At 35.1% G+C, this 26,811-nt stretch overlaps 1 protein-coding gene across 1 annotated transcript in view; it reads right to left on the bottom strand.

Moving 5' to 3' along the window:
- LOC149779204 (uncharacterized) overlaps positions 1 to 26,811 on the bottom strand; it is a 99,960-nt gene that overhangs the window by 37,988 nt on the left and 35,161 nt on the right. Inside the window, exons 8-13 of the mRNA XM_089939778.1 lie at positions 24,466 to 24,642; positions 20,742 to 20,956; positions 16,754 to 16,869; positions 12,504 to 12,635; positions 9,375 to 9,456; positions 6,495 to 6,635 (exon numbers count right to left, since the gene is read on the bottom strand). Of these exons, the coding sequence (XP_089795904.1) occupies positions 6,495 to 6,635; positions 9,375 to 9,456; positions 12,504 to 12,635; positions 16,754 to 16,869; positions 20,742 to 20,956; positions 24,466 to 24,642 (863 nt within the window). The remainder of the gene's footprint in view (positions 1 to 6,494; positions 6,636 to 9,374; positions 9,457 to 12,503; positions 12,636 to 16,753; positions 16,870 to 20,741; positions 20,957 to 24,465; positions 24,643 to 26,811) is intronic.

The raw sequence follows: 26,811 nt of genomic DNA, 5'->3' as shown, positions 1-26,811 counted from the left end.
TAAAAAAAGAAATTTGTTCTTTACTGTATGAGAAAAGTGCATGTATGTGAAATTTCAGGAGCCACACCACAATCGTGTTATATCTGAATTTGTGTTATAACGGAGCATGCTATAGTGGGATCACGCTGAATCTCACAAATGACATAATATACAGGAAATATTGAAAAAGCCACTGCTCATATGATACAGAAAGGACATAAACCTAGCAGACATCTTGGTCCATAGAAAGCTAAGCAGAATCATGAGGGAGAAAAAAAATGGAAGAATATGTTATGAAAAGGAAAAGATAGCTCCAAGAGTGAAGAAGCTAGACTAAATCATCAAGATATAAAAGAGGATGCATAATAGAAAAGTGGGCAAGATGGCACACAACTAAACTGATTTATGTTACGCAAGTTTTATGCTTCATGATCTCACCACAGTACATATATCAACTCCTTTATTTCACATTGATATGTACTGCATTTTTCTATTATGTAACTGGCCCCAGTTTATTTCATACATTAATCCTTTCTTGCACATGGTATACTGTCAAAATATGTCATTTCCATCTTGTTATCAATAGCAAGGACAGTCCAACATTCTCTTATGCAGCAATTATAATGTGAGTATTTACTACTAAAAGAAAATTTTGACAAAAAGTAAATATTTATATTTTAAGTAATCAATTAAAAATTAATTGCAATTATATTTGTATACATATGGGATCTGCCAAATTTCAAGTCCTAACATATCCATGGACAGTTTTTGAACTACAAATGTGCCTGATTGCCAGTTGGTCTTGCCAAAGAATGTCTCAATGCATGTCACTGATTTCAGGGTTATCTGATGATAATTGTTGATAATATTAGACATCTCTAACAATTAACCACTTGGAAATCTATCAACCACAAGTGGCATTTATCCTCTATTGTTCATGTGATTATTACAGGTGACCTGTTCAGCAAATATTTAAATGGATAAAAATAGTGTTCTCAAATCATTCTTGAAAGTCTCCTTGTCAGTGATTGTTCTGATACATGTTGCTGATTTCATGGTGAAAACTGAATGACATGAAAGCAAAAGTGGACAGGTTAGTGGACACAACACTCTCCAGAAGAAATGCAAAGAGTGAACTAAATTGATCTTGGAATATTCCAAACACATATCTACCTATCCATTTATATTTTTATACATGTCTGTCTTTGCACTTCTAACTACATTTCCATTCTAATCTATATCTTCGTCATCTACATATCTATGTAGATGTATTGTAATTACATCCATCTTTCTCAATTACTTAAGTTATCTACACATAGATTTAAGGTGAAAATGAAAACCAGAAAATAAAACTTCAATTTTTTTTAAAGCAAATAATATGTGATTTTCTTAAAACATCTGTTTTCTTTTACAACAGGATTTGTTTACTTTAGTAGTGATATTCTAGTCATATTTTGGACTAAGGTCAAGGCCAATTTTTCGTTCAGTTTGCCAAAGGCAAGTTTTTTTTATCAAATTTGTAATGTCCTGATATAAATATATAATAGATAAATATAGTGTGATTTAGGTTAAACTTACCAATAATACTGAATATATGATACACAGTGTAAAAATTACTTTTTTAAAACTGTTCATTGATATATGCTTGTAACTGTGGTAACAGGATGGGTAATGAATTTATGTTTCTATCATGATGATTCATATTTTGCTGACTGAGATTAACTAAAACATGCAAAAACAAGCTAAAGAAGAAACAAAGAGGAAAAGACAAATAAAAATTGAAAATCTAACTACAGATAAATGTCACTGAATTGATGGAATAAATTCTTAGTCTACAAAATCGCAGAGGATATAATGGTTGATTAGGCCTTGTACAAAAAGATTACAATTCAGACATAATGTAAAACAACAAACAAAAGTGACCTTGATGATTTCTGTCAAGGAATATTATCAGCACCAGTTACCATGGTATCCAGTTTGGAAGGCAGATGCAAAACTATACACTGCAACACAAAATGTGTACATGAATGTATGAACTGCATAGGAATGGGTTTTCATTAAAGCCTGCTACAAGTAATATTTCTTGTACAAGTATTATATAAAAACATTCATTTTAATTTTTTTGTTGGACATGGCAGATGATAAATGAGGAAAAAACATCAATGACTTTGAATGTTACTGGCATATGATTAAAAACAGGAAATGCAAAACCTTGCCCTAATATGTTTGATAACGCTCATGATTTTCATATATAAGTAATTTTGTTTCACAAAAGCTGTTATCTTCCCATTTGAAAGCTGCAAAATTGCTTTTGTTATGCAATAATGTAAAAGGATCTCCCTTGAAGTGTTAAAGGAAATACAAAAATCATCTTGAAAATACAGTGTGACCCCGCTATAGCGCGCTCCGTTATAACGTGAATTCGGATATAAGGCGGTCATGGCGTGGCTACAGGAAATTACATATATAATATTTTTCTTGTGCACAAAAAAGTTCTTAAAAATTACAAAAAAAACCATAAAAAGTTGCTTCTCATTTTGGGGAAGAGACCGCGTATGAATAATATACATGACGATCATGGCCTGGCTCCTGAAATTTTATAAGTATTTTTTTCCAACACGAAAAAGTATTTTTCTCGTACACGAAAAAGTATTTTTTTTTCTTCTTAAAAGTAAGAAGAAGAAAAAATGCACAAAATGTTTATTCTGGAATCGCATAGGTCTTCGCCAATGTCGCAAACTTGGATTGTTTTTCCTTATTGGCTGCAAAACATACCATGTGGCTTTTTTTATTTGTTGGCAATATTGTTGGCTGTTTAAACTTTTATATAAAACCATTGCTTTGGAGTGCAGAAATTCAGAGGCCCCACAAAAGGAAGCCACAAATTGGATATAAAATGCACTGAATTTATCTATTGTTACATAAACAAATTCTTTGTCCATACTGACAAACCATCTAAACAGTGCATTGTTATATCGTAATCCGCTTATCCTGACATCTAGCATGAGTTCTGTATGTTGTGAAATATCTGCTTTTTTGTTGTTGACATTTCTGGTAACGGAGCTCAACCGGACGAGGCATTGTCTTGTAATCTATTTTTCATCGGATTTTCGGCCACTCGCTATTAATTAATATATTTACAATGACATTTGCATGTGGATGGTAAGTAAAATTCCTTTTCATTTCACTCAGAATTAAATTCTTCAGAACGCTCATGTTTCTGTCGTCAGAACACCTGCGTCTCTATCGTCCGTTGACCCTTTGTTAATTTTCAGACACATGCATGGAAGGCAGCAACATGCTACTACCACAAATGTAAAAAAAAAAAAATACATCTTACTTATTGGTTTATTCAGTAGGCATGGAGGGAGAGTAACTAGAATAGTCTAAACGACGGCCAATCTCTTTTTAAAAATGTACCCCGATAAAATAGTTTGCTGAAATTTCAAAGGAAACATTACCTTTGAAGCACCAACTGTTATGAAAACATACTCAGCAAATGGAAAAAATACCAGTCTCAATCATGCAATACAGTTATTTGATGTTGCCGCCACAATAAGAAATGGGCATTCGTTTGGTTCTCGCAAGCTGTCCTTTAGCGGTGACTTCAATAGTGCATACACCCTTCATCAAAGAAAGCCGACTACAATCTTTCAATAACAGCAAAGAATTTTTCTTCATAGGAAGTCAGTACTAAACTTAAATAAAAGTGATGGAATCTGATGGATTTTTGCATTTTCCAACATGACTGGAACACTTTAACGTGCTGTGAAAGTTTCCTTTTTGTAGGGAAAAAGTTTATGCCAATGGCAGCTTAAAATGCAAACTAACTTTTACCGACTTGGAACGTACTTTAAAGTAAATGTGCTTCGTCATTCATTACGTGATTGTGCTATGTTTTTCCACTGAATTCAGACCAATATGACCGGTTACAAAATTAATGAATATTTTAAAGCTCTCTGTGCATATTTTCAATGGAATCACTTGTATTGTGGAATCAATGTATATGATGAGGTTCGCAGGTGAGTACACGGTGTTGATACTATATTCATCCTATACATTAGACATTTATATATAAACAGGATTCACGTATATGTACCAATTCATGGTTCTCTAAATAAGTAAACTATTATATTATGTCTTCTCTGTTTTCACTACAGGTGTATTTCTCATTTAATATGCATCAATTCAAGATGGTAACTGTGCTGACAAAGCACATATTTTACCGCCCGCATTTATTACCCCCCCCCATTATTATTTTTTTTGGTGGGGTACATTTTCTTCAGCTAATTGACTAGGTTGCATGTGACATGGTTCGGTAAATAACGCGGTCAGGTTTTATGGCTCCCAACTACCGTGTCATTGCGGGGTCACTCTACATTAAATTATGACTCCCACCAATGCAAATATATTAAACTATGACTCCCACCAATGAAAATACATTAAATTATAACATTCACCAATGAAAGTACATTAAATTATGACTCCCTCCGATGAAAATACATTAATTTATGACTCCCACCAATGAAAATAAATTAAATTATGACTCCCATTAATGCAAATACCTTAAATTATGACTCCCACCAATGAAAAAACATTAAATTATGACTCCCATCAATGCAAATACATTACCTTATGATACCTACCAATGAAAATACATTACATTATGACTCCCACCAATGAAAATACATTAAATTATGACTCCCAATGAAAATACATTAAATTATGACTCCCAATGAAAATACATTAAATTATGACTCCCACCAATGCAAATACATATACTATTTGAAATGGTTTCTATATTTCTCATCTGTTCACTTCACAATAATCTAGATTCAAAAGATCTTGGTTGATGTTTAGATGTATGATCTCATTATAAATCCATTAGTAATTATATGTTGCTGGTTTAATGACATTTTTCAGCAAATGATAGGCTAAATATTGCAAATGGGTTTTACCAAGTGTATAAAAGTCAACTTGCCCTGGAAAACTGAACCTGCCCTTGGAAAATTGTAGCTTGCCCCAAACATAACATCCCAACATCAGTAAAACAATAAGATAAACAATTGCATATTTGAAGGAAATCATGATATATTCACTGAAACTTTTATTTCCTTTGTATCTCTATTGGCACCTTACAACCATATACAGATAATTAAATATGAATGTACTAGACAGATATGTAGATTACAAGGAGTTAGAATGCAGATATAGGTGGAGGAGCAAAAGCAGACATGTACATGTATATAGACAGATGAAAGGATAAGCAGAAAACATTTCTGAAATGTATTGATTATTTAAGTATTCCTGCATACCAGAAATATGTGACTTGTGTGTCTGACTTGGATTTTTAATGTAGCTGTAACAATTTTTCAGTCATATCGCTACAATGTCTGCAGTGTGCCAGTTTATAATGATGTCTAGCACTGGGGCATCATGCTGCAGACATGCAGCATGTTGTCACACCCAGTCACATTATCCTGACACCAGGCCGACCAGTCCTAACACTAACCTCTTAATGCTGAGCACCAAGCAAGGCAGCTGTTAGTACCATTTTTGCAAGTCTTTGGTATGACTCGGGCAGGGATAGAACCCACGACCTCCCGCATCCGAGGCGGACATTCTAACCACTAGGCCACCATACCAGAAATGGGTTTCCATGCAATGTTTTGTAGCCTACATTTAAACTACTAATATTCTATAGATGTCACCAATGGACACAAAAAGAGAGCTAAATGGTTAATTTTATAAGAGAATTGATACATGAAGTAGTCATTTATCATAAGATGAAATTTCCATTAGAGAAATCCGTTTCTGAAGAATGCATATTTTAAAAAATAATTTTTATATAACTGAATAAATTAGTAACTTATTTACATTCAAATACCCAAAATGTAAAAGTCAGACAATTAATGTTGTTATATGCTATGCTATAGTTTATTCATTTGTACTTCCTAATAAATCTTTTTTTTTCTCAAAAATTCAAAGTATATTTAGGTCATTTTGTAATGAAAAATGTACAAACTTTAAAGTTTAGTGCCAAATTTGTTTGTTAAAAATGAAATTGCAAAAGATAATTGATGCTGAAAAGATATTTCAAAGGTAAAAATCATGAGCCCAGAATATTTCCAGAACAAACACTGTACAATATAATTTAGGCTTTGCAACACTTGCTTCTCCTGTTTCCAATTTTGATATAGCAGTTTCTTGTTGTGTTTGCATTTGAGCTTTCCAGTATCATGTATTGCATGAAACTTGTGCTACTTTTCATCCTTCAAATAAAAAAATATTCAACCTATTATGAATTCCTTGAAATAATGAAAGCCCACAACAGACCCCTGACAGCACTTACCCACAGAGTATTTTGTTATAATCAATGCCCCATTATATTGGACAACTTTTGTGGGCTCCAAACTGTTTATTATTTCACTGAACTACACTGTGATTTCAATTCAATTAATACATTTCTTCTTCCTGAAATAAGACTCTCTATGTAACATGTACTTATTACTTACCAAAAGGAGGCCTGGTTTTCCCATGTTGTGGGCACACTAGAGGATTGAAGCAGTGATTCATCAGGCAGAGAACACAAAAGTGCTGACATGGGTTGTTTCTCTCATTCCCTAGGCAATCTTGACCCTTGGTGGATAATTTTGCTGAAGTGATTGAATAAAGATTTCTCTTATATTTGTTATATCTTATATAATTTTCATCTCATTGGAAGATGTCGTTGTGATTAATTAATTAACCCCTGTAGATTCTTCTCATTTTTGCCTGAAATGGGGGTAGGAAATGCATTTTTAGGAGTTACTTTTTAATGCATCCAAATACATCTGGTTCTCAGAGACTTTCATGTAGCCTGATGTCTAGGTGTATAAAACACTATTTTCGTTAGCTATTTTCCTGAAGCATGTTTAGAAGGGTAAAACTGAAATTTATTTGCCTACTGGATCCAAGATTTCAGTGTCCTGGCCACTTTGTTTACTCTAAACCTCAAAGTTATCCTAATTTTGCAAAGGTTCACCTGTACATATGCAGTTTGGACTGGTCTGCATTTAATTCGTTGCATATCTTAGTATTACTCTTCTACAAAAAGGTCACTGTTACCTACATTTCACATTCTACTGGTTTTAAGTAAAGGTTTTTGCATCTTGCACATGGCTACATTGGCCTTATGCATCTTTTGTAATTGCTATATAGAACCTAGAATCATCAAACCTAGTAAGGAGAGTATCTTGATGAAAACTACTTCATTTCAGTAGTGGGTTAGGATTTTTTTCATTTAGCTCAGGAAAGCACAAGTTTTGTGTATGTGTGTGTGTGTGTTTCAGATTTTTGACGAAGCTTTACAAAATGTTCAGTCATATCACTATCATGTCTACAGCTTGGCAGTTTATAATGATATCTACCCCTGGGCATCACGCCAAAGACATGACACCAGGCCAACCAGTCCTAACACTAACCTCTTAATGCTGAGCACCCAGTGAGGCAGCTGTTAATTCTATTTTTATAAGTCTTTGGTATGACTCATCCAGGGTTTAAACCTGCGACCTCCCGCATCCAAGGCAGATGCTCTAACCACTAGGCCACCAGAGCAGTCACAAGTTTTTTAACATCCTACCTATGCTATCATAGAGCTGATGTAATTTAATAAGTTTTACACCCAATTTGCAAAAGAGGTTTTTGTTACAGGCTTCAGAAAATGTATTGAAATTTTGTGTGCAACCTTTATTTTTGGGTGTTCTTTACGTTCCAGTCATGAAACTTGATAATCCAATCTTGAAACAAAAAACAGGCCCATAATATACTTTTCTAACATTGAACACGGGTTAATTTTGCTCTCTCTCTCTCTCTCTGTGTATATATATTTCTGACCAATGCAGTTTTAAGTAAGAATAAATATGATTATTCAATGAAGTTATTTCAAAGTTGTTTCATTTAGTTGTATGTAGTAAGACTGTCCTTTTTGAATGGCTAAGATTTTATTATTATCTTTGCTATGTGTAACAAATTGTTGTTGTTGTAGGGTTTAACGCCATTTTTCAGCACAAGATAGGCTATATATGGCGGCCAGTATTAATGGTGGAGGAAGAACCCGGGAAAACCCCAGAAAGAACCACCGACCAATGAGAAGTTACTGGCAAGCTTTCTCACATACCCACATTGGGCGAATCCGAGATTTGAACCTACGCAGACAGAGGTGAGATGGCAGTGATCCATAATGGAGAGCGCTTTAGACCACTCAGCCACTCGGGGACCCTAAAAAAATTGTCCTTTATGTCATAGATACTTTTTTGCAGTTTCAGTCTGCTGCATGTAACAACATTCTTCTTTGTATGGCAGTTATGTTTTTGCAGTTTTCACTTTGCTATATATAACAAAATTCTCCTTTGTATAGCAGTTATGGTTTTGCAGTTTCCAGTCTGCTGTATGCAACAAAATTGTCCTTTAAATGGCGTTAATGTTTGTAGTTTTCAGTCTGCTGTACATAACAAAACTGTCCTTTGTATGGCAGTTATTTGTACAATTTTCAGTCTGTTGTATGTAACAAAATTGTCTTTTATATGGTAGTTCAGTTTTCAATTTGCTACAATGTAACAAAACTGTCCATTGTATAACAATTCAGTTTTTCAGTTATCACAGTTATAATAAATAAAAATAAGTATCAACACACATCAGACAACTAAACTTAAAAAACAATACAATAAAATAGCGATTTTGCTTGAGAATTAACAAAATTATTTCTTATGCACTATTGTGTCCATTATATGATATCCTTCATTGCAAATTTCTCTATATTTAACTTCTGATCTACCCAAACTAGCATATTTACCTATTATACACATCTGTCCAGGTTTCTCTTTATATAACTTATGACCTACCTGACCTATATTGTTTATTTGTTGGGATTACACAGCATGACTCACATCTTTTCGAATTTCTCTGTACATAACTTATGATCTACCCTACCTAGACTGCTTACCTGTTGAGTTTATACAGCATTATAGACATCTATTCAGATTTCTCTGTACTAACTTATGACCTACCCAACCTAGAGTGTTTAGCTGTTGGGTTTATACAGCATTATAGACACCTATCCAGATTTATCGTATGTAATTTATGACCTACCCAACCTAGAGTGTTTACCTGCTGGGTTTATACAGCATTATAGACATCTATCCAGATTTATCTGTACGTAATTTATGACCTACCCAACTTAGAGTGCTTACCGGCTGGGTTTATACAGCATTATAGACATCTATTCAGATTTCTCTGTACATAACTAATGACCTAACCAATCTATATTGTTTACTTGCTGAGTTGATAGAGCATGACCTGCATTTGTCCTGATTTCTTTTTTCTAACTTATGATCTACCCAAAATGGAGTGTTTACCTGTTGGGTTTACAAAGCATGACACACATCTGTCCTGATTTTCAGGTTTTTGATAACGTTCCCCTGAATCCAGTCGCATCTTCTATAGCAATAAAAGAAATTATTAAAAAAATAATGAACAAAATGCAAGCATAAAATTATCACATAAAAGAAACATAAAACTTGGTAGTGTCTAATTCATTAAGAAGAGTCCATCAAATGGATAGACACTCGACAATGCAAAAGTAGTTTCAGGAATTCAAGACAAGACCATTTCTTCCTTATAACTGTCAAATGTTAAAAAGATTTCCAATATTTTTCATCAAAAACAAAATGTGGTACTGGCAACAATTGTTTTTTAAGACAGATTTTTACAAGTTTGGATGTACAACATTTTTATTCTGGACCAACCAGGTATTGTAAGAATTTGTGTTGATATATCCATCAACTTGGAGAGTAGTAGAGATAAAAAAATTTAAAAAAAGATATGACTTTCAATTTAGGAAGAGAAGCAATAACAATATTTTCATAATGGCTGCTATGTTGGCCATGGTGAATGTCAGATTGGCATCATTTTCATTTAAGACATCACAAAAAGTCTTCTGGTGAAAATTCCGTAACAATTGTTTAAAATAGCTGCCACTGTATTCATATTGGATTTCAGATTAACACCATTTTATTTAGGGGCAGGCAGACATCATAAAAAAGTGAAAATTCCAAGTTAATATAACCATCCATTCCAAAGTAACAATAAAAGATTTTCAATGTGGCTGCTATGGCAGCTATATTTGATTTCAGTTCACCACAGTTTGTATTCAGGACCAACTAGAAAAACTAACAAGTGTTTTGGTGAAAGCTGCTTGTTGATTTGACCATCCTTTCCAGATTAATGTTAACAAGATTTTCATGATGGCTACTGTGGAGGTCATTTGATGTCAAAGCAGCAGCATTTTCATTCAAGACCAGCTAGACCATGGGATCAATCTGTGTGAAAAAGTTTAAAGTCAATCTTCCAAGCAGTTTTGGAGACAGAGCAAAGTAAAGTAAAATCACATTTTTAGGTCCAATGACCTTTATATTTGCCATAGCAACTCCAAAATCATATACTTCTGTCTCCACCCATCATGACCATGCATAGGGTACACATGAGGTTAAAGAAAAAAGATCACAACAAATAAAAGATGTCTTACAGAAACCACATCATTGAGGACTAATGTGCTGACACTTTTCCAGTACTACAAGTCGTTAAAACTGTTCTAACCATCATTTATGTGATGTGATGTGATGTGATTTTTATTTTTAACCTAGCTTTAACAATTTTTCAGTCATATCACTATGATGTCTGCAATGTGGCAGTTTATAGTGATGTCTAGCACTGGGGCATCATGCCGCAGACATGTAGCATGATGTCCCACCCAGTCACATTATACTGACACCAGGCCGACCAGTCCTAACACTAACCTCTTAATGCTGAATGCCAAGCGAGGCAGCTGTTAGTACCATTTTTTAAGTCTCTGGTATGACTCGGCTGGGGATCGAACCCACGACCTCCCGCATCCGAGGCGGACGCTCTAACCACTAGGCCACCAGAGCGGTGCCCATCATTTATATATATCATATCATCACCAGTGGTCATATAAGAACAACATTCATTCATCTCTGCTTTTATAAAAAAGTGTAAATCATACATGATGCTTTATAATGTAAAGAGTTGTTGTTTTGGGCTTAAAGCCATTTCTCAGCGCAAAATAGGCTATACATGCGTCCAGTATAACTGATGGATAAAGGACCCTGGAAAAACTAGTAAGAACCGGTGACTCACAGTAAGCCACTGGCACACTTTTTCATACAACCATAATGGCCAAGCCCACAACTCAAACCAATGTGGACAATAAGATGGCAGTGATTGTTAAAGGCATGTGCTTTAGACGACTTAGCCACCAGAGGGCCATCTAATATAAACAACTGCATAGTGCAGTGCACTGCAGTGCTATACTAGGCAAATTACAAACAAAAGGAAACTTGGCCAATTAGCTCAGATAGAGAAGGCTAAATTACCTGCTGAGGAAGTTTGAAGAGTATTATAAAGAAACTTTATTTGTTTTTCAAAAACATGAATGCCAAACAAATGGTCTGTTTAATTAATATTGTGAGCTCAACCTGTCCATGATGGAGGGTAGAGTTTTGGCCTGCCTAACTGTTGGCATGTAATGTCTACCTGAGTTTGTTAAAGTTAAAACTGATAAATAAGATGTTTACTAAAAGTTAAGTTCAAGGTCTGACACTGTGTACAAATTAGTGAATTTTACCATTACAAATGATCCATGGCATTTTGTTTTGTCATATGTCAGGTGGCAATTTGTATATAATGAACAAGGTAAACAATTATTCATTCCCGTTTTAATATCAGACTATTGAATCACTTTTCATTCTGTTTAGTTAAAATTTGAGGGCAATTATTTAAATTAATCATTAGAATCACTCATTTTTCTCAATATGCATATGATCCTTTTTTACCCTGGATGGGAAGAGTAAATCCATGAAGTCTGCCCTTTGGCTTTTATTTTATTTTTCTAAATTTTCTAGATTTAGTGTCAATACTGAAAAAGCTTAAGTTATTTGGTCTGAAAGTAATTTAGAAGACAGGATAGCGTTTCTGAGAGTTACAGTGAATTTACATAACCAGGTGTAACATTTACAACTAAGAGTGAAAAAATTAAAGGAAAAAATTATGAAAATAAAATTAAATAATAACAAAATTATTACACCAGTGGTAAAAATGACAACTTACACCCTTCTGTAGAATCCCATGTAAAATGTTTTATTAAAATAAGCCATCCACTTCATTCTTTACCATCAATATCAAAGAAAATTCTAAATATTTGAAGGCCATAAAAGATATATTTTATAAATGGGAAAAGAAAGTAGTTCCAAAAGTGATATTGCTGCTGTGGCAGTATCATTTTTCTCTTAATGATAGATTTAAATATCTCATTATGAAATTATAAAACTACTATCTTCTGTATAAAAGATTAAAAATGATTTTTGCAATCATAATAATCTAGCAAAAATTAGTTTCCTTGCTATTGTTTTAAAACCTTATGCTTTAAAAATTGTTGCCATTTACAATATTTTATATTTCCAACTTACTTCTATTGTCTGCAATAAACTGATTGTCTTTCTCTGCTTCTCATCCAATCCAACAGCTTGCAAAGCTATTTCTGCAAACTTATCTCTACGAGATATGTTGTTCCAACTTGCAGCTTCATTCTCTTCAGCCCTCTGAAAAGAATGAAAAGGACATCTAAAATGATTTATCCAAAGAATCATTTGTTTTCTGGAGTTGTGAGTTTGATCCAATGCAAGGCATATGTAAGATTCATATTGGAGGGTTTTCTCCAGACCTTGAGATTAATGAATTAAAGCAGGTGTCTGAGCAAAAGAATTGGATGAAACAATTACGGAGAATTCAACAACCAAAAATTCACTTTTCATTGGCTGAGAGAAATTACGAATCTAACAATTTAAGATTTATGATCTCTAGGCCAGCACCATCTATTCTAAAAAGTTGATTTCAACGTTTCACAAATTGTACCATATTTGCCAGCCTATAAGTCGATGCAGAGTATAAGTTAAATGAGCAAATTTGGCAATTTTTCCATCTTTTATCTGTATATAAGTTGATGCTGAACATAAGACTAGATAAATATCTCAGACTGTGTTTTTCACTTCATTCCACACAGCATCATGAACTGTATCCTATCTGTAACTCAGTAACCTTTCCAGTCAGGATCATTTAATGCAACTAAATGTAGGTAATTTGTTTTACAATAGGTTTTTTAAATATGTTATATACTTTTAGCTACATATAATGCAGCCAACATGAACATTTATTGAGTTACAGAGAGGATAAAACTTGCGTGGAATTAAATCATAAGAAATTCCAGTCTCATAAATGTTAAAAGTATCACTGTATGCTATTTCAGATTTCAATAGAAAAAATGCATCATTAATACTAAAATGCTTTGTCCAGTTTGTTTGTTTTGGTGGGTGAGGTGGAAGAGAAATACTGAGAGAAGGATGCATATGTATTCCATCGTGATTTTCTTCTTGCACCTCGTGATCAAAATAAAACAGGGTCTGATATACACGAGAGAGAGAGAGAGAGAGAGAGAGAGAGAGAGAGAGAGAGGGAGAAAGAGAGACAGTTCAGTTGTCTGTGGGCTTTCTTGTTTGCTGAAGCTTTTGTCAAAGAGAAAAAACATTAATAAATGAAACAGTAAATTTTAATCTATGAGAATACATACCATACTTCTTCTGGGTTTAATTATTCTTAATAGATATATTCATATAGACTCCATTATGTCAATTCCCAAGAATGACCATTTTATATGCTGTTGAATTTTCTTTGCAAGAATAATGCCCTCTCCATTCCCAATAAAAAAGATTTTGTTTAAAGAACATGTACTCTTCCTGTACTTAGGCAGCAATTGTTTTTGACCTTTGCTCATGCTAGATGTACTTTAAACTGCTGTCGGTTCCATTGGCATGTTCGAAAATGTCACTGGCTGAGAAATTTACACAATCAACCACCTGGCATTTTCTTTCATTATATGGTAAAGTATTCATGATACCCATGGGTATCCTCATTTCCCTATTGACAGCCTCACTAATCTGATCTGGTCTGCTGATTCTTGACCTCAAACAGGTGTTATCTTGGATTGACTGAATACAGCCGTAGCATATTTAATTAGCATATAAATACCACTACAAAGCCATGTGATTCTTTTAATAATGGAAGTGGCAACAAACTAGAAGGAACTGCTTATCTAGTGGTATTAATTGATAATGGAATATGGTACTGCACTTGTACATGAGTAAAATCAGTCACCAGGTAAGTGAACAATATAGATTTGCAATGGTGAAGACATCTCAGTCTGTCCATATGTCTGTCTGTCTGTCACTCTCAATGGGGCATACGTTTCATTTGATCATTAGGTGCAGGAAGAAAATTGTGATGGAATATGTCTTTGTCATGGTTATTCATCTTCTAACATGTCAATTCATATGCTCATATGTAATCAAATTTAAGCAACATATATTACAAACAATGTGCATTACTGGTGCATGCTGTTTTAATGCAGTTAAATCTGATCTATGTTAATTTTTAATACTGATAATTATATAATTGTTTAAAATACCCAAGGTGGGATCCTATTTATTTTCATACACGATCTCTTCCCCAAAATGAATATTTTTTACACATTATTTTTTGTACTCTTGGCGAATTATTTTCCATAAGAAAAATACGATAAAGCGATTCGGATAACATAATCCTTATATTAAGTTGATTTGGAGTATAAGACAGAGCTAAGATTTTTTTGGCCAAAAAGAATCGTCTTAAAGGCTTGCAAAAACGGTACTATTAGATCAATATTGTGTCCAAGAAAATATCTGCACTACATAGAAATTTCATACAACAGCAAATGATGCAAGAGACCTGCAAAGAAATGCTCAAGGAATTCATGCTCATATCTTCCATCCGGTTAGCATTAGTGAACAAACTAAACATACAAGATGAAAAGATATTCTAGCCTGAAGAAATTTATCAACTAGTTTATAAGAAAACCTGACTGTTGCTGTTAAAGAGTTGCTCCAGGACCTCTATATGGCTGAGCATGAGTACAATAAATCACTGGGACTACCCTTAACAAGGCCTCTGTATGGTAGAGCATGAGTACATAACATCATTGGGACCATCCCTAACAAGACCTCTGTATGGCAGACCATGAGTACAATATATCATTATGGCTACCACTAACAAGACCTATGTATGATAGAGCATGAGTACAATAAATCATTGGGACTACTCTTAACAAGACCTATGAATGGTAGAGCATGAGTACAAAACATCACTGGGACCATCCCTAACAAGACCTCTGCATGGCAGACCATTGAGCACAATATATCATGATGGCTACCACTAACAAGACCTATGTATGATAGAGCATGAGTACAATAAATCACTGGGACTACTCTTAACAAGACCTATGTATGGTAGAGCATGAGTACATAACATCATTGTGACCATCCCTAACAAGACCTATGTATGGTAGAGCATGAGTACAAAACATCATTGGGACTACTCTTAACAAGACCTATGTATGACAGAGCATGAGTACAATATATCATTGGGACTACCACTAAGAAGACCTCAGTGACAGAGCATGAGTACAATATATCATTCAGACTACCCTTAACAAGACCTCTGTATGGCAGACCATAAGTAAAACATATCATTGGGACTACCCCATACAAGACCTCTGTATGGTGGAGAATGATCACAATACATCATTGGGACTACCCATAACAAGACCTCAATATGATAGAGTGATGTGATGTGATTTCGATTTTTAACATAGCTTTAACAATTTTTCAGTCATATCGCTATGATGTCTGCAATGTGCCAGTTTATAGTGATGTCTAGCACTGGGGCATCATGCCACAGACATGTAGCATGATGTCCCATTATCCTGACACCAGGCCGACCAGTCCTAACACTAACCTCTTAATGCTGAACACCAATCGAGGCAGCTGTTAGTACCATTTTTGTAAGTCTCTGGTATGCTTCGGCCAGGGATCAAACCCATCACCTCCCGCATCCGAGGCAGATGCTCTAACCACTAGGCCACTGGAGTGGTCAATATGATAGAGCATGATGGCAATATATCATCGGGACTACCCCTAACAAGACCTCAATATGATAGAGCATGAGTGTAATATATCATTGGGATCACCCATAACAAGACCTCTGTATGACAGAGCACGAGTACAATATGTAATTGGGACTACTCCTAACAAGACCTATGTATGATAGAGTATGAGTACAATATATCATTGGGACTACCTCTAACAAATTTGATTCAAACTGGCAATGAAGAATAAGGAGATATCTGTATAGTAGAGCATGAGTATAGAGCATGAGTACAATATACCACTGGGACTACTTCTAACAAATTTGATTCAAACTTGCAAACTGAAGAATAAAGAGATATAAAATCTAAATTTTGCAGCTGATTGTGATAACAGCAGATCCACTGCCAGGTTTGTCATAAAAAGAAAGATGTCACAAAAAACATTTCCACAAAGGTTGAAAAAGCCAAAACACCACAAGTGGTGTTGGAGAAGATGTCAAAATATACATTCTATCAATCTCCTATTGAATCCAATGGTTGATAGAGAATCAACCAAATAAGAATTTAAGGTTAATCATTATTGGCCAAGCTAGATTTCATGAATATCATAATCTGATATGTCAGATTCATCACCTACTGATAAACATTTAACAGAATTGCATTAAAAGTGCTTAAATAAGTATTTTCTTTCATGTATTCACTCACCTCCACTAAATCTTCAATCAAGTCTTCATATCCTCCATCACAGTTATATTTTTTATAAAGATAGTGAGGGTCTTCCTCTATTCGAGCTTCCAGTCCTGTTAGAATTTCCAGCATCACTGAATATAAAGTATAAAAGCTACATAAAATGTTGTGTTTCACATGGTATGCAGATTTATAATCTTTCAAAACATAACTAGAGAAAAGTAGGTCACTGTGAGTAAATGTGTCAATGGGTACCCAGGTACTTACTTGTTCATAATTTCCTGGGTAATAAAATTATGGTAACTATAAGGTACCCCTTTAGTCCATGTAAAAAAAAAAAAAATCAAAAGCAAAACAGCATGTTTCCAAGTTCAGATCAAAGATTATATCTGGCAAAGTTAGAAGCAATCAAGGCACATAATAACAAGTACAGTTTATGGCTTGTGTCATTGATCCATCATAGACCTCTGTCTATTGATCCTGTATTTTCGATGCGTGCAAATATTTGTCTATGTATGTCAAACAGTTTCCTTATTTTCTATTTATATCACTGTACATGACACGTTTCAAAGAAAACAGACAGGTTTCTTGAATTTGAAACCATGTGCTACAGATTCATTATATACTGATCACATTTACGTAGCAGACCAGTCTATATTGAAAAAATAAGGTGCCAAATATCAAGTGAAATGGACTTTTTATTGATGTGACTTATGGACGTTATAGGACTATAAATTGTTAGAGGAGAGGGATTTTGTTAAACTGAAGAACATGTTGCATCAGGAGAAGAAGAAATTAATAGCACTTGAAAAGTTTTGAAAGAGGAATTTACCAATGATGTACTACAGCATTCAGAATTTGTGGACTTGACTTTACAACATTTCAGTAGAAGTGAAACATGATGTAGACTATTTAAAGTGGATGTTATCTATAAATAATGTATCATTTTGTTTTGTGTCTGTATTCTCATACTAATCCATATGGATTTAGCTGATCTGTTACAAGAATTTTAACTAGTTGCATATCCATGTAAGTTACTAAAATAAATGTAAGTTCTTCATCTGGCTTTCTTTAATTATGGCATGTAATATATAGATTAATCATTTTACACTAAACAGATTTCTAAAATTTTGACATCTTTAACTGTGACCTAATTTTCATAACATGAATATTGTTTATAAACAAAAAACCTGAAATTCATCACCTGGCTAACATTGCCCTGGAAGCCAAAGAAACTCACATTCAAGATATGATATGATAACCATTTTAACTGAAACTCAGGTAATTGATATAGTTTGATTTACAACATACACATGCCAACATAACTGAATTTGGGACTTCTGTAAACAGTATAATGTAACTTCTAGCAGGGAACTATCCCATCCCTGCCCCACAGTTCCTGGCCTCAACCAATTTTGGGAGCAGACCATCTATTTCATGACTAAAGAGAATTTCAAGCCCTTTTGAAATAAAAGGCAGAATAAAAGAAAATGATGAAATGTTATGACAGAGTAGCTTCCCCTAATCTTGCAAGCTCTTGCACGATTTCCATTGAGCTCAGCAAGACGTCATCTTGATGTTTAACCTCAATGCTTGTTGCACTAGAAAGTGATCTCCAGATTAAAACGTCTTGCACTAAAAATCATTAGCGAAGAAAGTGAAAGAAGCAGAACACAAAAGAGTAACTGTGGATCTAACTTTAATGAAAAATGGAGAAAATAATTCCCTTGACTGGAATACAGCACATCCATTAGGATTACCGGTGTGACTTCTGATAGCGTGAATTTGAAGACTGCAAAAGTGAATAGTCCTTTCGTGACAGGTTTTAAAATTTTAACAAATCTGCCCTTGTTCTCCACAAGATATCTGGAGAACACATTATAACCCAAGACATTCTTTCACAACAAAGAAATCAGTAAACTTGCTGAGACAAATGCGTTTATTTGGATTACACAGTTAGGGGTCATTGCAGATTTTGTTGGTTTTTAACTTTGCTGCAATAAAAGAAAGACCTTAAAGTTCAAGTGTAACTTATTAGAAACAAGATTAATCATTAGCCTTCTTGATTTTTGGATAAATCTGTTCTAGGACGAAGTACAATGAAACCGATGATAGTACACATTTTATGACAGGCAGTAAATTGACTGCCATTCGGTTAAAAAGATTTATTTGGCTTTTCGTATTGGCTTGTATGTATTATGTTGGTCTATAATATTGCTTCAAAAAGATTATACGGAGACTGTTAAAAGAACGATTTTAAAAGGGTTCTTCCTCTACCAGTTATACTGGCCGCCACGTATAGCCTATCTTGTGCTGAAAATGGCGTTAAACACTATAAAATAAAAAAATAATTAAACTCATGGTTTAAATGGTTGTCACTTGTGAAAACAAAAAACCTGCTGCCTTTATAAGATAAGGGATTACGGTCAAGCATTCACTGGAAGTTGCATAACTCTACCTGGCACTGAACAAGTACAAGTATTAAATTAGCAGCACCATCAAAAGGACTCAACATGAAAAGCGGGTGCTGCCATTACATGCCAAAGGGCTTATTGGGGCAAGTGCAATGGCAAAACGAATTGGGAAATTTTACTGAAGAATCAATCTGACTCATGGAAAAGAAATATACACATTATATCAAAACCTGTATTGCATGAAACATAATGTTTATACAGCAAAACACAGTATTAAAATAAATACTTGTTGTTAGGAACCAATATACTTGCAATTAAACACCCAAAGTAAACAACACAGAAGGACACTTCACATTACTGTATATAAAACTATTTGAATTTAAAGTATCTAAAGTTTCCAACATTACCCCCCCCCCCCAGATTTATGAAAAAAATTGTACGTCATGCATATAAGATGAATGATACTCTGAATTAATCTAATTTTCAGCGAGCATATGTGGTATTTAAAAATACGAAAGTGAATCCATCTGTATCATCTTTTCTCTATTCCCCTGGTTAAAAACAACAGTTACGGGGTAGAAGGAGGAGAAGGGCAACTTGTTATCATCATAAATACTTCATTAGAGATATATCATCTCAGGAGGTCAAAATTTATAACATAATAACAAAAAACAAGACTAGAGAATATACTATTTATTTTGCAAGTCAGCAAGTCTTGCAGGGATTCCAGATGGAATTTTTTTTTCCTCAGATGAAATATGCACAAAACTCACCATTTCCCCAACAAGATTCCAGTTAGTTTTCCCAGTGGGATGCCACAAGGATACAAAATCCTAGGTAGTTTTATGTACATATGCATTAGTATTTAATGAAACCTCAGCACAATAATGGCAATAAAGCAGCAAGGAAAGTTCGTTTAGAAAAATGCAAAATTTGATAATTGCAAAAAAAATTCCCCATTGGATTCTACTGGGAAGTAAAATTTCCATAATTTTTCCAGTGGGATCTCAGCTATTTGTCCTGGTGGGATCCTGCCAAAATGTAAACAAATTCAGTCATTTGTTAGCTTAAGTAGAATGACCGGGTGATGCTAAAGCACGGGGTATACAAATGCTAGAATCTCTTTCATGTTGTTAACTGAACTATCTACTATATTAATGCAACTCTCAAGTAAGGTATCATCAATTTATTTTCATGACAGTCATATTATTTGTGGTCAATTTACATAGCTTTATTTGGTCTTGAGTGGTTAAGATTTGCTTCCATTGTTAAATTTAAAAGGTCTTGATGCAAGACTGCTTTCTGTGAAATTAGTTAATATTAGTTGCAAGGGGTAAATGGTTTGTTTTTCTCTTTTAGTGACAATGGCCTTATTGATATCTCAACATATTTTTTGAAAAGACACCAAAAATATTTTTGTAAAAATTGCATGAAAATTACTGGCAGTTGAAAGGTTTCAGTAATGAACTGAAAGCTAAAGAGAAAGAATACTCCCATGATTGCCAGCAAAATGTGCTTGATAGACAATGGACAAAGGGTCATACCATATGGTTGCATAGCTCTGTGGCTATAAGACCTAATAATCAACTTACCCACACCCACACTGAATACATCATAGGATGCATTATATTCATTCGGGTTCATATTGGGAGGATGGTAGCCTTCTGTTCCCAATGCCTTAGTCAGTGTAGCATGAGTTGCATTCCATTTGGCTTCAACAGCTATTCCAAAGTCACCAATTCTCACATTAAAGTCTTTGTCCAGGAAGATGTTGCGGGAGGTAAGATCTCGATGGAAGATCGGCCCCCTGTACAAATAAAATGTTTCTTGTGATAATATGACTGCAATCAAAAAGTACTTATCCAACAGTAAAATCTGTTGCAATTTGAAATAAGTCAAAGCACAAAAATCAATATTGTAAACAATGTTTTTACTGTCAATGTATTGACTCAAATTACCAACATTTTTCAAACTTCAAATTTTTTAGTGTCTGCGCATGTGTGTGTGTGTGATTTGGATTTGTAATGCAGCTTTAACAATTTTTCAGTCATATCCCTATGATGTCTGCAGTGCAGCAGCTTATAGTGATGTCTAGCACTGGGGCATCATGCCATAGATATGTAGCATGATTGTCCACCGTGTCACATTGTCCTGGCATCAGATGGACCAGTCCTAACACTAACCTCTTAATGCTGAGCACAATACGAGGCAGCTATTAGTACTATTTTTTATAACTCTTTGATATGGCTTGGCCGGTGTTTAAACCTGCAACCTCCAGCATTCAAGGCAGATGCTTTAACCATTAGGCCACCGGAACAGTTTAAAATGTTTGAAAACGTGATGTAGTTACAGGAAGGCTTGTTTACTGTTGTACTGTTGTTATAGATCAATTCAATATAATCACGAATGTAGATGGTATTGTACTTGTAGATAGGATTATTCATTGTTCTTTTGATTGGTATATGTATATACACTTGTAGATCAATGTAACCAGGGAGTAGTCACTAGTTGCTTTATTCAAAACAAGAGGCTTGTCTGAGGTTAAGATTGCTCAAGTAGCTGATACACCAGTTGCTAATATATGTGTGCAGTTGCAAAGCTGGTCCAATTAAATGCTAGACTCACCTAAAAGAAAGCCTCTGCTCAAAGGAACATTGTTATCAGTTAACTTATGCACATTTTGACAGATTATCCAAAGCTAGCCGACACCAGCCAGCAAAAATTTATTTCACCTTGCCATCAGAGTGGAGCAACTAAAAAACTCTGCCATACAGCTAAATTCTTTTTATGAAAACAGTTTGATTCCCAAATAGATAGGTTTATCATTACCATTACTTGAAACATTCCACAAAGTTATGTCCAGGCTGTGATGAAGAGCGAATGTTATTATGCAGAAACAATTTGTATTCTTTAAGACATGGGGTCCTTTCCAAACCCAATTGCAAGCCGTCAACAAAGTTTGGTAATTGCAGATAGTGGAGGACCTGTGCAGAAACCACTTTTCTTCTTTTAGTCAAGGTGGCCTTGAAGCTTGACATTTTGATGCCGAATCAGTAAGGTTATTATTTAACCCATATACAAGCCATCCGCAAAGCTTGATCCATAACTCTCATGTAGAACTTGTTTTATTGTGCAGAAACTACTGACCTTTTGACCTTTAAACTGATAACATTTTTCCTTAGTTCAAGAGGAAGTTGCCCATAAAGTTTGGTAATTGTAGATCGTGGTGAACTCAAGTTATTATGCATAAACCGTTTCAATTTAAGTTGGTAACTTCATCACAAATTGTTCTCCACCTCTTTTTAAAAATATTTATGACATAACTGGTGACAGAGAACAACTATATTTAGACAGAATCATTGGTCAATAGCCTGATTTGTAAAACAAAAAGATAGAAACCAGGCCATTCACTATAATAATACAATCATTTCAATTATTTTAGCAAGTCCCTCTTCTACTGATCCAAGGCATTAATGCTTTAGAACACTACCTCACCTTTTTGGTATCAGTTCTGACAGAACAAAAGCCATGTGTATTCAATAGCAGTTGAAGTTAGATCTGAACTGGTGAAACAGGAATGGAAAACAGCAACACTAGTTGAATTTATATTTGAACTAGTGAAACATACATGGAAAGCATCATCACTCCAATGCAGAATGCATCACTTCCAAACAATCTAGCTCTGGACCAAGCATTAGTCAATTCCTGCTCATATAAACCTTGCTAAAACGTTATGGAGCATTGCTTTTTCTTTGATGCTAAAGGACACCATAGAGCAAATTTATTCCCCAGACTGCTTAATTGTTTGCCAAGCTACTCTTGTCTAATTTTATCTATTTATCTCAGTCAGCTAACACCAGACTTATTATCTTTCAATATCACAGAAGCTTTAGATGTAAAGACATAAAAAAACAAGATAATTCTAAAATGTTTGTGAATCTACACTCTGGGCCATTCCATTAAAACATACATGGGACCCAAGGAAGGCACTTTTAAAGTGGGGTACTCACCCATATATGCAATTTAGAACTTTCTTATTACTTTAATGTGAACTCTGTGAAATCAAAGTAGACTGGCATATATTTTTAATAAACTGCCTTCCCTGGGTACCATGTATGTATAAATTGAACAGCCCTCCTGCTTGGTGAAGTTATGAAAAAATATAAGTATTGAAAGATAAAATGGAGTTAAATTTTCATACTAAGTTGGTTTCATGACAATAGAGCCTGGCCCAAAAGTTATAAAAACACGCTCTCACACAAGGGCAGAATCAAACATAAAATGCTGAAATCTGGCTGATCAGTCATTTTTCATAAGCTGACCAAACATCAGAATTTGATGTCTGATTGCCATCATTATCTGGGTTGGACAGGTAGTGAAATTTTGCCATTCTGATTGCCATCATTATCTAGGTTGGACAGGAAGTGAAATTTTGCCACTCTGATTGCCGTCATTATCTGGGTTGGACAGGAAGTGAAATTTTGCCACTCTGATTGCCATCATTATCTGGGTTGGACAGGAAGTAAAACTGTGCCATTCTGATTGCCATCATTATCTGGGTTGGACAGGAAGTGAAATTTTGCCATTCTGATTGCCATCATTATCTAGGTTGGACAGGAAGTGAAATTTTGCCACTCTGCCATCATTATCTGGGTTGGACAGGAAGTAAAATTTTGCCATTCTGATTGCCATCATTATCTGGGTTGGACAGGTAATGACATTTTGCCATTCTGATTGCCATCATTATCTGGGTTGGACAGGAAGTGAAATTTTGGCATTCTGATTGCCATCATTATCTGGGTTGGACAGGTAGTGAAATCTTGCCAGGTACCAGGGTCCAGGTAGCAGGCAAGATCAGCTTTAACCAGATCCAGTTTCTCCACTTCCATTTTGTCCACTTTCCATACCTCCTTCTCTCACCCCCATTTTTGGCAACCTTGAACATTTTTTAAAATAATTTTATTCCTGTGGGCATGGGGGTGGAACCAACCCAGCAAGATCTTAAAATCTGACAGGGTTGGGTATTTTTGGGTAGTGCAAAACCTGGCCAGTACTGGTACCCATCCATCCCTAGAATGGTAGCCATCCACCCCTATTAATTTTGTATCAGCCAACATCTTAATTTTTGTTAAGGTTGAGTTTGTGCATTAGAATACTTTTGCAACCTCAACACTTGGTCTTTTCAATTCCACTGCATGTACATCCCGCCAGTTACTTTACTGATATTTTAAAATGCAGGGCAGAGTGCATATGTTTAAACAAAATCAAACTCATTGTTGCAATTAAACTGTACATACAACTGCTCTGAGTACATACCTTACTGATGCAACAGGTCTGTGAAGGAAATCCACAGCTTGTACAATCTGATATATACAACGACTCCATATTTTAGAATTTGATTCCTTGGGACACAAATTCTTTCCACTGTTTACAATGTCAATATTACAGCGGAGTTCTCTGTTCTTCATGTAAGGGTACATTAAATAGCAAATTCTGAAGAAAAAATAAAAACAAAATAGAAATGTATTCACACTACTTGTACTATATGGCATTACTCAAGAACCTAGATTAAGGGCAGACTTCAAGGTCAAAGGGAATGCATAATCCAGTCAAAATACATCATCTCCTAAATGCTAAGATCAACAATGCCACCTTAATAATCCAGGCAATGATTTCCTTTCAAATGCTAAAAATGCTATGAATGGCAACAAAGGACTGATCTGATGAGTTTGATATGCATATTTTAATAGTCAAACCTACTTATCTCAAATATGTCAGGGCTGTCAAAATATCATAACTGGGTCCCGAGATATCAGGGTTTAGTTGACAAATCTACTGCAGAACAATGAATGCATCTGAAGTACCCAAAATGAGGAGTTTTGTTTCTAAAAACAAATGGCATTTCTAATACACAATAAAAAAAATTAATTCAGTCATGCTAGGTTGCAGAAAAAAAGATTGGAGTTCTTTTAAATGAGATTAAGGAACAAGTCAAACATTTTTACAACACTAAAGAAATCAATTTAATCATCTGTGCAGCAAGGGCTGAATTACTATAGTTAAAACTGTAGAAGAGGTGATGATGATTAAATTGAATGCTATTTTGTTAAGCTTCATGTTAAATTTGGCTTTATTCCATTGAATCATCCAGAAGTTAAGTGGTCATGATGCAAGGGCAAGTCAAAGTGGGGCCATATCTGCATCAAAATCAGATGGAATGAGAAAATCAAAATACAACCTGGCTTAAATTCATAAACTCTTAAAAAATTATGGGACAGATAAAAGAAATGTATGGCAAAATAATGAATTTTTAAGTAAATTGTATTTCTCCAAGAAATCTTACCCAGTCACATTAACATTAGCGATATTAGGCTTCTACCTCATCTAGCCCTATTAAAAGACAAAAATTTTCTTTTTCTCTCTCACATGTAGACAAAATACAATCACTCTTGCCCATTTCCTCCACTTGCCACTATGAGGTGTCACTAGTATTTTTTAGCTGAGTGATTTACTAACAAAGATATTCACACTGCAGGGTGTAATCTGACAGATCTTTATCATGCCTGATATCACATCTACCATGATGCCGTAATGTATCATGGAGCAGTAACCTTTGATAGTAATTAGTGCAAACTTTCTCCTCAAAGAGCCAGAGAAAGAATTCAGCCAGCTGAGAGACTGAGGCGCTCAGACAATGTTACTGATATGGCACCAGTCCCTGAAAGCACGTCACTTTCTCTCGTAAGCCTTCAGAGTGGAGGGCCTTCTTGCTCTCAAGATTCTTTCCACAATCAAAGTTTAAACTGTTTGTCTTGCAAGAGCCAAGCATGAAGAAGATGATAGTCTGAGAAGGGATGAACACCCAGGACTGGTGGCTTGAGAAGATTCAGGTTGATCGGAACCTTTCTGGACAGATATATCGCTAGATCTAGTAGATCTGAGAGGGGCTATCAAAATCATCTTGCATTGCTGACACAATAACTTCTGGATTACTTTTGGTGCCAAGACCATGGGAGGGAGAGCTAATGCCCACACCACCTCCCAACTGATTGACAGAGTGTCCATGGCCCAAGCTTCTGGGTCTTGAACTGGAGATAAAGGTGGGCAAGTTTTGATTCCACCTTGTCACAACAAGATTGATCATCAGACACCCCTGAAGTGCACACAGACAAATAAAGACTGATTGATGGAGAGACCAATACATGTAAATGACATAACCTTTCCTTGACAGAGTGATGGCCAAGACATTAAGTCTGCCAGAAATGTGTCTGATTTGTATGTTAATATGGAGGTTGTCACAACAATGCAGAAACTGTCAAATCAGAACACACAGGTCAGGTGATTTGGTGCCCTGTTTGGGGACACTTGTCACCACCACAGATCTGCTGGCACAATAAGGACCATTTTGCCTGAGAGCTGGTCTTTTCGGAAGTGAAAGGCACTGATGATGGTCTTCATTTCTAGCATGTTTATGTGTAGAGACCATTCCCCTGGCTGCCACATGCTGCTGATGGTAGTGAAGTCCAGCACCCCAACCATACACACTGACATCAGTACATACTGTTATTTCTGCTTGGAGCTTCTCCAGCGGGATTCCCATGGTCAGCCAATTTGGGTTGCACCAGTGATGCAGGAATGATGAAATATTGGGTGTGATCATGA

This window comes from Sinohyriopsis cumingii, chromosome 17 (genome assembly GCF_028554795.1).
Source record: "Sinohyriopsis cumingii isolate HCF-2022 chromosome 17, ASM2855479v2, whole genome shotgun sequence".
Classification (NCBI taxonomy): domain Eukaryota; kingdom Metazoa; phylum Mollusca; class Bivalvia; order Unionida; family Unionidae; genus Sinohyriopsis; species Sinohyriopsis cumingii.
This window is presented reverse-complemented; position numbering and strand designations above follow the sequence as displayed.